Consider the following 13,289-nt stretch of genomic DNA (forward strand, 5'->3'; position numbering starts at 1 on the left):
CATTTGAATCTTTTTGTCTCGCGACTTCCGGTCACATTCACTTCAATTCATTTTTTGACGTTAACAACTGCTCGTTACGCTGCTTGATGTTGCAATTTAATATTTTCTTATTATATTATGCTACTTGGTCTGTGTAGTCATGCAAACATTTGTTTGTTGAGCAAGTAGTTTGGCCATTTTCTGCCGTTTATTATTCCTAGTCATTTCTCCCATAGGCGACTGAATCGGAAGTTCTAAGACAATCGCGAAAACAGGCGCACTTCCGCATTTTAGAATAAGGTCAATAGGTGGAGTGGAGAGTGATAGAGCCAATTCAGTGGATGAGGAGGATTGGGAGGCCATGATTGTTAAGGTCCGCGAGGGAATTTGGCCAGGGCACTGGGGTTACGGATCTACTCTTTACGAGAAGTGCCATGGGATTTTTAATGACCACAGAGAGTCAGGACCTCGGTTTAACGTCTTATCCGAAAGACGGCATCCACTGACAGTATAGTGTCCCCTTTACTAGACTGAGGCATTAGGATTCACACAGACCGCAAGTTGAGCGCCCCCTGCTGGCCTCACTAACACCACTTCCAACAGCAACCATGTGGTTTCCTATCCAGGTACTGACCAGGCTCAGCCCTGCTTAGCTTCAGTAAATATCCAGTCTTGGGCTGCAGGGTAATATGGCTGTGGCATATTTTTCTTGTTTGTTTAGGGGTGAAAAGAACTAGAGAAGCATATTTTAGCAGAAAAGCCATGCCATTAATGATAATCCCATCCATGTATTTACAAATAAGATATATAAATACAGAGCCAATAAAATGGACCGCAGAATATTTCTAAAGCAAAAGCAAAGGCAGAGCCCCAGAGCCACACCGACCTATTGCATCACCTTGCCTGCCAAAGCAAACCAAAAGACACTGAACAATCCAAGCCAAATTGTTATTCCCTTCACTTGTTAACTTCCCTCTTGTTTAATTGGATGTGCATTATTGATTATGTTACACAAGTGTTCACTATTGGCAGAACATATGAAATGGTTTAAATGGAATGCATTAAGCCCTTGAGCACTTAGGAAGTACTAGGCAATGTGAAGTCACTGGGACTTCAGAATCATATTGCATTGTGGGACATATAGGAGCTGGAATGCACATTTAAAGTAAACTCACTCAAATCAAGGGTTTATCCGTGCAGATTTCACTCATGCACTTGACAAAGTGGAACACACTCAATGGGAAGTGCTTATGTAAAAGTGAACGTTCGAGGTTACTAAAGTAACCCTTCGTTCCCCGAGGAGGGGAACGGAAGCACTATAAGTGGATTTGATTTGTAAAATCCACGCATTGGGAGGATTCGGATCAGAAGCCGCTTGTCTGGAGAGTATTGAACGGGCCAATGAATGAAATTAATTGGCAGCGTAAGCTTGCGCAGGTGTGCGACATCTGCAATTATCTCAGCATATAAGCACACCTGAAGCCAGCAGACGCCATCCTTTTAAGCTGAAGAGACTTTCAAACAGCTAAGGGACAGTCATTATGGCGACGGAGTATAGTGCTTCCGTTCCCCTCCTCGGGGAACGAAGGGTTACTTTAGTAACCTCGAACGTTCCCCTTCGGGGGGAACTTCAGCACTATAAGTGGATTTGATTTGTAAAATCCACGCATTGGGAGCCCATTGAAAGCGCCATAATGACTGCACCTTACCAACACCCCCGATGAGGAGATAGTCAAGCAAGCGTGACGCACCCACATCATGGGGGGCACGGTCCTCCAACGTGTCCCTGGCCCTAATTTATCCTACTTCAACAGAAGTTTTACGGATTTAGATATATTTTTTGGGAAGTCGTGAGCATCTAGATAATTCTAGGAAATACGATAGTACGTTGGGAAGCGTGCAATCCCGATAGGGAGGACGCTGCGGAGGCCATCCGTTACCCAAGGGGGGGGGTAGATGGCAGAATTTACATATGGACTAGCCCTAAAAAAGGGGGAGTACGCATAGCAAAAGAGTGGTTAGCGGAGAGGGAAGACACGGGTCCGCCCAGGGGGGGGACTTAACCGTGGCGGAATAAGCATATGGGATCGCCTAGTGGGGATCACGCATAGCAGGCACCTATACCCAAAACGCGGGCTGACCAGCGGGCAGACCTACAACGTAGTGGGCCAGCAAGTGACTCCTCCGCTGAGTCAGTGCTGGGGGCCACGGAGGAATCTGCAGGGCTCACCTGACGGGGAACTTTACTGACAGATAGAAAAGGCGCACGTACCTCCGTGTTAGGGAGAATGGCGCAGCAAGCGTGTTTTAACACCCTACCGAGTTGTCTCCTCAATCACCAAAGGGTTACCTAATACCCTTGAGGAAACCGGCTCCACTCGCAGATTGTAAAACCTTGCAAATGTGTTGGGTGTCGCCCAGCCCGCAGCTCTACAGATGTCTGTTAGAGAGGCGCCGCGTGCACGCGCCCAAGAGGATGCAACGCTCCGAGTGGAGTGTGCACGAACTCCCGGGGGACACGACTGACCTCGACTCGAATAAGCGAGTGAAATGGCATCCACAATCCAGTGGGATAATCTTTGTTTTGATACGGCACTTCCCTGCTGCCGACCGCCATAACAGACAAAGAGCTGCTCAGATGATCTAAAATTCTGAGTACGGTCCACATAAATGCGCAGAGCGCGAACTGGACAAAGTAAAGAAAGGGCTGGGTCTGCCTCCTCCGGGGGCAGCGCTTGCAGGTTCACTACCTGATCTCTAAAGGGGGTGGTAGGAACCTTGGGCACATAACCGGGGCGGGGTCTCAGGATGACGTGAGAGTAATCCGGCCCGAATTCCAGGCACGAGTCACTGACCGAAAATGCCTCCAGGTCCCCGACCCTCTTGATGGAGGCCAACGCAACCAGCAGAGCTGTCTTCAGGGACAGAAATCTTAGATATACTGATTTGAGTGGCTCAAAGGGATCGGATCGCAGACTCGTGAGAACGAGGGCGAGATCCCAAGAGGGCATGAGAGGGGGGCGAGATGGATTAATTCGCCTAGCACCCCTAAGGAACTGGATGACCAGGTTATGCTTTCCCACGGTGCCGCCAGCTACCGCGCTATGATAAGCGGAGATGGCGGCCACGTAAACCTTGAGAGTGGAGGGCGACAGCCTGCTGTCCAACTTCTCTTGAAGGAAAGAGAGCACAACACTAATCTGGCAATTTCGGGGGTCTTCTCTGCGAGAGACGCACCATTCAGTGAATAGACTCCACTTCAGGGCGTAGGCGCGCCTCGTGGAGGGGGCTCTAGCCTGAGTGATGGTATTAACCACCGCAGTCGGTAGGTTACCTAAGTCTTCCTCGCGTCTAGGGACCACACGTGGAGGTTCCAAAGATCGGGGCGAGGGTGCCAGATGGTGCCCTGTCCCTGAGAGAGTAGGTCCTCTCTCAAAGGGATCCGCCAGGGGAGGGCCGTCGCGAGGAGTGAGAGCTCTGATATCCAGGTCCGGTTGGGCCAAAGGGGCGCAACTAGCAGAACCTGTTCCTCGTCCTCCCTGACCTTGCACAGAAACTGCGCGAGCAGGCTCACTGGGGGAAACGCATACTTGCGCATGCCCCGAGGCCAGCTGTGGGCCAGTGCATCCGTGCCGAGAGAGCCCTCGGTTAGGGAAAAAAACAACTGGCAGTGAGCGTTCTCGGGGGAAGCAAACAGATCGATCTGGGCCTCCCCGAATCGCGCCCATATCAGCTGAACAGACTCGGGGTGGAGTCTCCATTCTCCAGGGCGTAACAGCTGTCGTGAGAGCGCATCGGCTGCACGATTGAGCGTGCCTGGGACGTGAATGGCGCGCAGCGATTTCAGCCGCGGGTGACTCCAGAGGAGCAGACGGCGGGCGAGCTGAGACATGCGGCGAGAGCGCATACCCCCCATGCGGTTGATATACGCCGCCGCCGCCGTACTGTCCGTCCTGACCAGCACGTGTTGCCGCTCCAGCACCGGTAAAAAGCGGTGGAGAGCGAGGAACACTGCCCACAGCTCTAGGCGATTGATATGCCAATGCAGCTGGGCACCCTTCCAGAGGCCCGCAGCCGCATGCCCGCGACACACGGCCCCCCAACCCGTGTTGGAAGCGTCTGTTGAAACAACAACATGGCTGGACGCCTGTCCTAGAGGCACACCGGCCTGTAGGAACGAGGGGTCGTTCCAAGGGCTGAGGGCGCGGCGACACAGCGCAGTAACCGAGACCCGGTGTGTGCCCGCGTGCCATGCGCGTCTGGGGACCCGATCGTGAAGCCAGTGCTGAAGTGGTCTCATATGGAGCAACCCGAGCGGCGTGACGGCGGCTGCGGATGCCATATGCCCCAGGAGCCTCTGAAAGAACTTCAGTGGGACCACTAGTTTGCTGTCGAGCTCCCTCAGACAGTTCAGCAACAGGCGAGCGCGTTCCTCGGAGAGGTGCGCTACCATGGTGATCGAGTCCAGCTCCATCCCGAGAAAAGAAATCCTCTGCACGGGGGCGAGTTTGCTCTTTTCTCGGTTGACCTGAAGCCCCAGTAGGCGGAGATGCCGAAGCACCTTGTCCCTGTGCATAATCAATTGCTCCCGCGAGTGGGCTAAAATCAGCCAGTCGTCGAGATAATTGAGTATGCGAATGCCCGCGAGCCGAAGGGGCGCTAGGGCACCCTCCGCGAGTTTGGTGAAGACCCGCGGAGACAGAGAGAGCCCGAAGGGGAGGACCTTGTACTGCCATGCTCGACCCTCGAACGCAAACCGCAGAAATTGGCGGTGGCGTGGAAGAATGGAGACATGGAAATACGCGTCCTTCAGGTCTATGGCTGCAAACCAATCCCGAGGACGAACGCATTGGAGAATGCGCCTCTGCGTGAGCATTCTGAACGGCAGCCTGTGCAGACAGCGGTTCAAAACGCGCAGATCTAGGATTGGCCGTGACCCACCGCTCTTTTTGGGTACGATGAAGTATGGGCTGTAAAACCCACTCTCCATCTCGGCTGGAGGAACCGGCTCGATTGCACCCTTCGCCAGGAGGGCAGCAATCTCCTCTCGCAAGACAGGGGCGGACAGGGGGCTGACCCTGGAGAAATACACGCCCGTAAACTTTGGGGGCCGTTTCGCGAACTGAATCGCGTAACCGAGTCTGATTGTGCGTATGAGCCACCGCGAGGGGCTGGCCCGCGCTAACCAGGCAGGCAGAGCCCTCGCTAATGGAGTCATCGCTACAATCGCTGACGTACCAGCGGTGGGGCAGCGCGGAGTGGGTGTGCTGATCCGGGAAGCACGAGGGTCCCGCGGAAGAGCTGGAGGAGAGCGATTCGCTTTGGCTCCGCACCCTGACTCCGGAGAGGGGGCTGGAGGGCTGAGGGAAGGGAGACCGTCCCCCCAGCGCTCGTGAGCCACTGGCGAAGCACGTAGAGTCTGCGAGCCGGAAGGCAGCGCGTCCCGGACTGGCAGAACTCGTGCAGTCACATCCGGGGAAGGGAAAAAGTGCTCTTTTACTGATGTTTTGGTGGCACTGAAAAGTACCGTTGTTATCGGGGCCCCGCCCTCCAGCGGGGAAAGAGCAAGTTTCCTCTTCTCCGGATGGCCTGTCTCAGGGACGCTTCGCGGTCCGTTTACCGGACTTAACGGCGCCCTGGGCAGGAGGGGCTGCCTGCTTTCGAGGTGAACGCCGCGCCCGCTTGGCCGGAGGCGCAGGCGGGGGCGGGGCAGCACTCGTTGGCGGGCGCCCTCGGCGAGGAACAGCGGAGGTGGATGGCTCGGCGGGCGGAGCGGGCTTACGGCCACGCCGATAGATGACATTGCCCATCGCATCCGACTGCTCTTTCACCGCCTTGAATTCCTGGGTGAATTCACCGACGGTGTCGCCGAACAGGCCAGCCTGGGATATGGGCGGGTCAAGAAAGCGAACTTTGTCAACGTCGCGCATATCGGCCAGGTTTAGCCAGAGGTGGCGTTCCTGAACCACAAGTGTGGACATCGTCCTCCCCAGCGCACACGCGGCGGACTTAGTAGTCCGAAGAGCATAGTCGGTCGCGGTGCGCAGCTCATGTAATAAGCTTGGGTTGGACCCGCCCTCGTGCAGCTCGGCCAGCGCCTGCGCTTGGTAGCGCTGGTAGGTGGCCATCGCGTGCAAAGCAGAAGCAGCCTGGCCCGCAGCCTTATAAGCTCTGGCTCCGAGGGAGGCAGACAACCTACAGGCTTTGGACGGGAGGCGGGGCAAACCCCGCCACGTAGAGGCGCCGCGCGGACAAAGATTGACCGCGATAGCGCGCTCCACTGACGGGATCGCCTCATACCCCCTGGCAGCTCCGCCGTCAAGGGCGGTGAGGGCGGAGGCACACGCAGCACGGGCAGAGAAAGGTGCCCTCCAAGACTGCGTGAGCCTACTGTGCACTTCCGGGAAGAAGGGGACGAGAGGCTTCGAAGGCTTCGCCTTCTGGTCCTCTACGTAGCACCCATCTAGTCGGTCCGGCCGCGGAGCTGGGGGATAAACCATCTCCAACCCCACGGCCGAAGCAGCCCGGGAAAGCACGGCTAACATGTCCGCTTCAGGATCCGATTTGACAGCGCTCACCTGCCCGGAGGGGGCGAGCGGGTCCGGATCTTCGTCGGACAGTGAAAGCCCACCCTCCGATGCCACGGAGGACATCTGATCTCCGGTGTCAGCGAGTGTGAGAGCTACCATCTGGTTAGACGGATCACTCTCACCACCCGAAGCTTGGATGGAGCGCCGTGAGGAGCGAGAGGTCCGCGAGCCCGTGGGCGGCGGATTATCTCCCGCTGAAACCCTCAGATCTGCCCGAGCGCCCGCTGCTTTTTTAGAACAGGAGGCAACTGGGGTGGCTCGCTCTCTTGCGAAAGTTAGCCGCGATCTTAGCTGTGCAACGGTCATGGCATCGCAATGACGACATGAACCGCCCGCGAGCACCGCATTAACATGCTGGACCCCCAAACATGCAATGCAGTGATCGTGTCCATCATCCGGAGCCAGGAAACCCCCGCATCCAGAAACGCACAGTCGGAGCGCCATCCTGAAAAGGACGTGCTGCACGACTGTGTTGCTCTTTTAGGAAAGTTGCAACTATACGCACCGCTCTGGAGGACCGGACCCAAAGAACCGCAGGCAAGGGAGTAACCCAGCTCGACCGTCTGCCACCGCGAAGACCCACTCTGGACCGGGAGACACACTCGTTCGCTCTGAAGTGCTGATCAGCATCGACTCACTCAGAAAGGATCTGAAGCGAAAAGGATGGCGTCTGCTGGCTTCAGGTGTGCTTATATGCTGAGATAATTGCAGATGTCGCACACCTGCGCAAGCTTACGCTGCCAATTAATTTCATTCATTGGCCCGTTCAATACTCTCCAGACAAGCGGCTTCTGATCCGAATCCTCCCAATGCGTGGATTTTACAAATCAAATCCACTTATAGTGCTGAAGTTCCCCCCGAAGGGGAACTAAAAAGCTGCTTTAAATTGGTCTTATTTCATCCAATTTGACTTGAAGTGTATCATGGCCTTAAAGAAACCTTGGGTATGAAGATTTATGGCTTAATATAAGATAAAATATGTGTCTTACTGAAGTATGCAGTAGAAAAGCTATAAAACATGTACATAATTTTTTTTTATTATATATATATATATATATATATATATATATATATATATATATATATATATATATATTATATATATATATATACATACATACACATACAGGGGACTTCCTGTTTCTATTTTAACTCAACTCTAAATACAAAATACTGTTCAATGCCACATTATGAGACTTTTTCTAATTAGGCAAGGGAGGCAATCTAGATGTAGACACATTCATGCTGGACATTTATATTGTGTTATTCGAAGTCGAGGTCTAAGTTAAGACTAAAACAATCTATGCAATGCAGTTAAACATTCAATATAAATACATGACAAATATAGTTTTCATGATAATTTTTGGGGGAAGTTGAAGAACCGCTCTCTGACAGATAAATACACTTTGGTTACATGAGGGAAACAGTTGAGGTAGAGTGACCATGTCTAAAGCCTGATTATTAATAATCAAACAGACTGTTTTTGGTTTCTGTTTGGCACAGTACACCACTTTCCTCTATTTCTTACCAGTAGTTTTTGACATTCGGCTTATTATTTTATCTAAAACACCTCATTAGGTGTAGTGCAAGCTGGTGATATATGCAACATGGTACCATTTGAAAATGGCTAATAACCAGCCACAATACAGCACTGTAAATTATGGGAATATAGATTGAGGTTGGCGAAGAGGAATTAGGGTTTAAGAAACTGAAGGAAAGAGGCTTAAAGAAAGTTCTTCCTCTCTCGTTCTTTGTCAGGGCCTCTTGATAGAAAGGGCAGTATGCAATTAGCAGGCAGACAAGGCTGTTTCAGTGTTTACTCTGTCCATACACACACAATCCTGTGGGTTTGGCTGAGAAGGAAAGAGAGCAGACACTGTCAGCTCTGTAGAATTCGGTTTGCTCAGTTTCAGAGCTGTGCTTATGGACTGGCAGGATCCTCGTTGAAGGAGATTAGCTTTATAGACTTACAGGGGCCACAGTTGAGTGAGAAAAAACTGAGTTTGAGAAAAAAAACTGAATTTGTTTTTTGCATATAATGCTATAAGGACATTTGTATAGAATTGCCTTTCTTGGTTAATTTATAAACATGTCATCTTTTCCAGACCCCATTCACTTTGACCTTACGTCTGTGGGATATCTTTATCCTGGAAGGCGAGAAAGTTCTGACAGCCATGGCTTACACTATCCTTCAGCTCCACAAAAGTGAGTTCTTCTTTTGGTTTACAGCACAGAATTGAAAAAAGAGAAAAATTAAATGTTAAAGAAGGGGTTCTCTTTAATGTCTACATTAAAAGGTCCAAATCTGAATCTGTATTAAAGGTTAAAGATCTGGAACAATTGATGTTACAAAACTTGATTTTAATAAACATGGATAACATGCAGTCAACACTATTTATTTGTCTTGAAATAAAGTGGCATTTGCAATCAAAACACATTAAATCAAATGCAAATGTGGCAAAATCACAAATATAAGTCCATTTTTGTACAAAACACAACAAAAGGTGTCTGGATGCAGCCATGATGATGCAAGCTGAGATTGCATATCTCAAAGATTCAATGTCAGACACAATGCACTCAATGGAGCTAGTGACATGACTGTGAGGGGTGGGGTTATGTGTAGGCATTAAAAAAGTGAAAATATCAAAAGGTGTGCAATGAAAACTTTATCTGTTGTAGTTTTGTGGTCCTTATATCTGTATATTATGGATACTCCCATTCAAAATGTCAGTGTTTCGTTTCATAGTGTTTCACATTTCTACTATTACAACTTCACTTGTCTCATTACAAATCAAACAGGGGTGTGTTTCCCAAATAACTTGCGGCTGAACTATCATAGTACGATGCATCGTTTGGGAAAAGAACTATGTAGTGACAAGTGTTTCTCAAAACCCTTAGTTTCTCTGTCGCAGATCTATTGCTTGAACCATGCTAGTTATAACATAAAACACCCATAACGATGCTCTAAACTGAGTGGAGTAACTACTTCTTTAGAGAAAAACCCATAATTTCTTTGTGCAAATTATATTGTTTTACACGCAAACACATTTAAAATAAAATCTAATATTAGATTTGGTAAAACATGAACTCTAATATTACTCTTATACTCTAATACTAATATTATTGAGAAGTTGAACATTACATATTCTATTCTAAAGCATTTCACAAAAGTTAACAGGTATTCTAATATCATATAAATCATATAAACATAAATAATGAGGCTATTTATTATAAAATGAAATTTAATATGTATTATTTATTAGAAAAAGTCATACTTTAATAATTATAATAATGATAATAATAATAATAATTATTATTATTATTATTATTATTATTATCATATTATTATTATGAAATTGTTTATTTGTTTTTTTTAATTATTTTTAAAAGTACTTTTACAATTTGACACATGTAACTCACTGCAGAAAGTTCTAACCAGCAGGCCCATGTCATATACAGTACAGATACTTAATAAATAACCCACTATAAATTTAAATAATTAACGTGTGCTTTTTGTTTTCACAAGCTTTGAAGATGTAACGTAAATTCAGATTAAAGCAGTATTTTTAATAATTCAAATTTTGAATGTTAGAATGTTCTAAATGAATAGGGCATAGGGGGGATAATTGGCAATAGAACACAGCCAGGAACTAGGTTTCTAACTACAGCTATAGCGTTGTAGTTGCGAGTGCTCAAGTTTGCGACGCAGTTTGAGAATTTTTGTTGGAGCGGCGGATTTGGGAAACGGCAAATCATCAAACTATGTTTTTAACGACGGAACTTGTGACCTTAGTTGGCTAACGATGCTTTTGGGAAACGCACCCCAGAATGGCTTTGTGCTGGCTTGTGGCAATACAGTATAAATGCATACTTAACTGTCCATTCAACTTTGAACAGTCTAATCTCTTCATCAAGTTTCTTTTGCGTGAGACAGATCACTTGAAGGCTTTTACAATCACTAGATGCCATGAAAAAAGAGTCACACAGGAGTGTTTGGAATATTTTGCCTTTGGTTTTAATGCAGCCAGTTTTACTTTTTTTATGTATTTATTTATTTTTCAAAAATACAAACAACTAAACAGTTGATTTACAAGGTTTATGCATTTATCAATGAAGGAAATTGCTTCAGTCATATGGAAATAGATGTATAAAATAGATGGAAAATCCTTTATGCATGGTCTTGCAATACGAAATGGAGTCAGGTCCAGATTGAATACACTCGCAGTCCCTAAGCCCTGCGTTAAAGGTTTCCCAGTGCTGGGTTGCGGTTGGAAGGGCATCCACTGCATAAAACATATGCCAGAATAATGGTTGATTCATTCTGCTGTGGCAACATCTGATAAATAACAAACTAAGTTGAAGGAAAATGAATGAATGAATGAATGAATGAATGAATGAATGAATGAATGAATGAATGAATGAATGAATGAATGAATGAACATTAAAGGGTTAGTTTACCCCTAAAGTTAAATCTCCTTATTATTTACTTTTCATCATGTGGTTTTAAACCATTGAGTTTCTTTTTTTCTGATGAACACACACACACACACACACACACACACACACACACACACACACAAACACACACACAAAAAATTCTGGTTGCTGGGACCCATTAACTTCAATTAGATATATGTTTTTCCTAATATGGAAGACGATGGGTCCCAGCAACCAGCAATTTTCAAAATATCTACTTTTCTGTTCATCAGAAGAAAAAAATAAATCATCAGAGAAGAAAAACTCTCAGGTTTTGAGAAGGATTTGTGAACAAGTGAAAAATAAGTAAATCATGATCTCTTTAACAGTTGATTATGGAAGTCTTAAAAGTGTTAGTTCACCCCAAAATGAAAATGTAGTCATTTGTTGACTTCTGCTCATCTTGTGAATTTTTCTGCCTCTATTAAAAGTCTGTTCACCCAAAACTCATTCATGTTTTATTCTGTATTGTTAACCATTTTAAGTCTTTGTTGAGAAATGTCTAACTTTAGCCACTCATGTCCAGAACGCTTGCTCAAGATGTCTCTGGAGGAGCTGAGAGAGTTCCTGCAGGAGAAGATAGGAGAGTCCATCTACCTCAATGATGACCTGGTCATAGAGCAGCTTAAAGTGTCCATGTCTGAACTTCGCAAAATGAAGCTTGACGTCCCTCCACCAGGTTCAGCTATTTTTTTGACATGATATCTTACTGCATGAATTGAATTTGAATTTTTTTATTAAATGGGATATTCCCTTGTGACGAACCATCTAATTTTCAAGGGGGTCCCTAATTGTATTTTTAACATTTGATTGTCTCTCTGTATCATAGTTTACTTGAATTAGTTATAACTGTTGTGTCAAATAAAAGGAATAGCTCATGCAACAATAAAAAAAAGACTCACTATTTACACTACCTCAGGTGGTTCCAAACCTCTGAGTTTCTTTCTTCTATTGAACACTAAAGAAGATATTTTGAAGAAAGCTGAAAACCTGTAACCATTGATATGTATAGCAGGAAAAGCATACTATGTAAGTTTCTCAGGTTTCTCATTCCAGATTTCTTAAAAAATAAAATAAAATCTTATTTTGTGCTAAAGAGTAAGTAAATGACATAATTATATCATACGATAGCATTAACAAAAACAACATCATTCATTTAGCATGTGTTGGCTAAATGCAATTTATTAACACTCAAAACTATCCGCTTGTTAAGTTGTGACGTATTAGTGACGTCTGGAATACTGTCCACGCTACTCATTTAAATTAAGAAAATATTTGTTTATGACCCCTTTTTTAGTCAAATCACACGTTAAAGTGGATTTTAAATAAAATCATGGTGTACAAAACAGTCTGAAGTCAGAATTATTAGCCCCCCTTATTTTTATTTTTTTAATATATCCCAAATTATGTTTAACAGAGCAAGGAATTTTCACTGTATGTCTGATAATAATTTTTTCTTCTGGAGAAAGTTTTGTCTGTTTAATTTCAGCTAGAATAAAAGCAGTTTTTTTATTTTTTAAACACCATTTTAAGGTCAATATCATTAGCCTCTTTATGCTATATTTTTTTCGATGATCTACAGAACAAACCATCATTAAACAATAACTTGCCTAATTACCCTAACCTGCCTAGTTAACCTAATTAACCTAGTTAAGCCTTTATGTGTCACTTTAAGCTGTAGAAGTGTCTTAAAAAACATATGGTCAAATATTATTTACTGTCATCATGGCAAAGATCAAATAAATCAGTTAGTAGAAATGAGTTATTAAAACTATTGTGTTTAGAAATGTGTTGAAAAAAATCTTCTCTCCGTTAAACAGAAATTGGGGAAAAATAAACCGGGGTAATAATTCTGACTTCAACTATATTTATATATATATATATATATATTGCAGTCGTGATTTTCGTAAGTATTACATCGCTTTGTAAACATTTATTATTACCATTATTAGCACTTGGACCCAGAAGCATTTTGTAGTTTAAATAGTGTAAGCAGTGCGTTCACACTGAAAACTCTAAAAATAATAAGTGTGCTTTAATTACCCGGATGATGCTCTCATTCAATAGTTAAAATGAAATGTTTAATGTTAGACACTTCACGCACTCAACGGCTGCTGCTTTGCTCATGTAGCGGAAGAGGTGGAGCTTTCAGGCACTTACTTTGTTTTATTTTGGATTGTGAAAGCAAAATTATCCTACGAGAGTGATAACAGCCCCTCCTGATGGTGAATGTGGTGATATTCA

At 45.6% G+C, this 13,289-nt stretch overlaps 1 protein-coding gene across 2 annotated transcripts in view; it reads left to right on the forward strand.

Moving 5' to 3' along the window:
• Positions 1-13,289, forward strand: part of si:ch211-288d18.1 — a 56,649-nt gene that overhangs the window by 38,431 nt on the left and 4,929 nt on the right. For both annotated transcript variants that reach the window (XM_087261837.1, XM_087261838.1), the window contains 2 exons: positions 8,675-8,774; positions 11,572-11,724. In XM_087261837.1, coding sequence (XP_087117963.1) covers positions 8,675-8,774; positions 11,572-11,724 — 253 coding nt within the window. The remainder of the gene's footprint in view (positions 1-8,674; positions 8,775-11,571; positions 11,725-13,289) is intronic.

Source organism: Danio rerio, chromosome 7 (genome assembly GCF_052040795.2).
Source record: "Danio rerio strain M-AB ecotype USA chromosome 7, GRCz13ab, whole genome shotgun sequence".
NCBI classification, from domain to species: domain Eukaryota; kingdom Metazoa; phylum Chordata; class Actinopteri; order Cypriniformes; family Danionidae; genus Danio; species Danio rerio.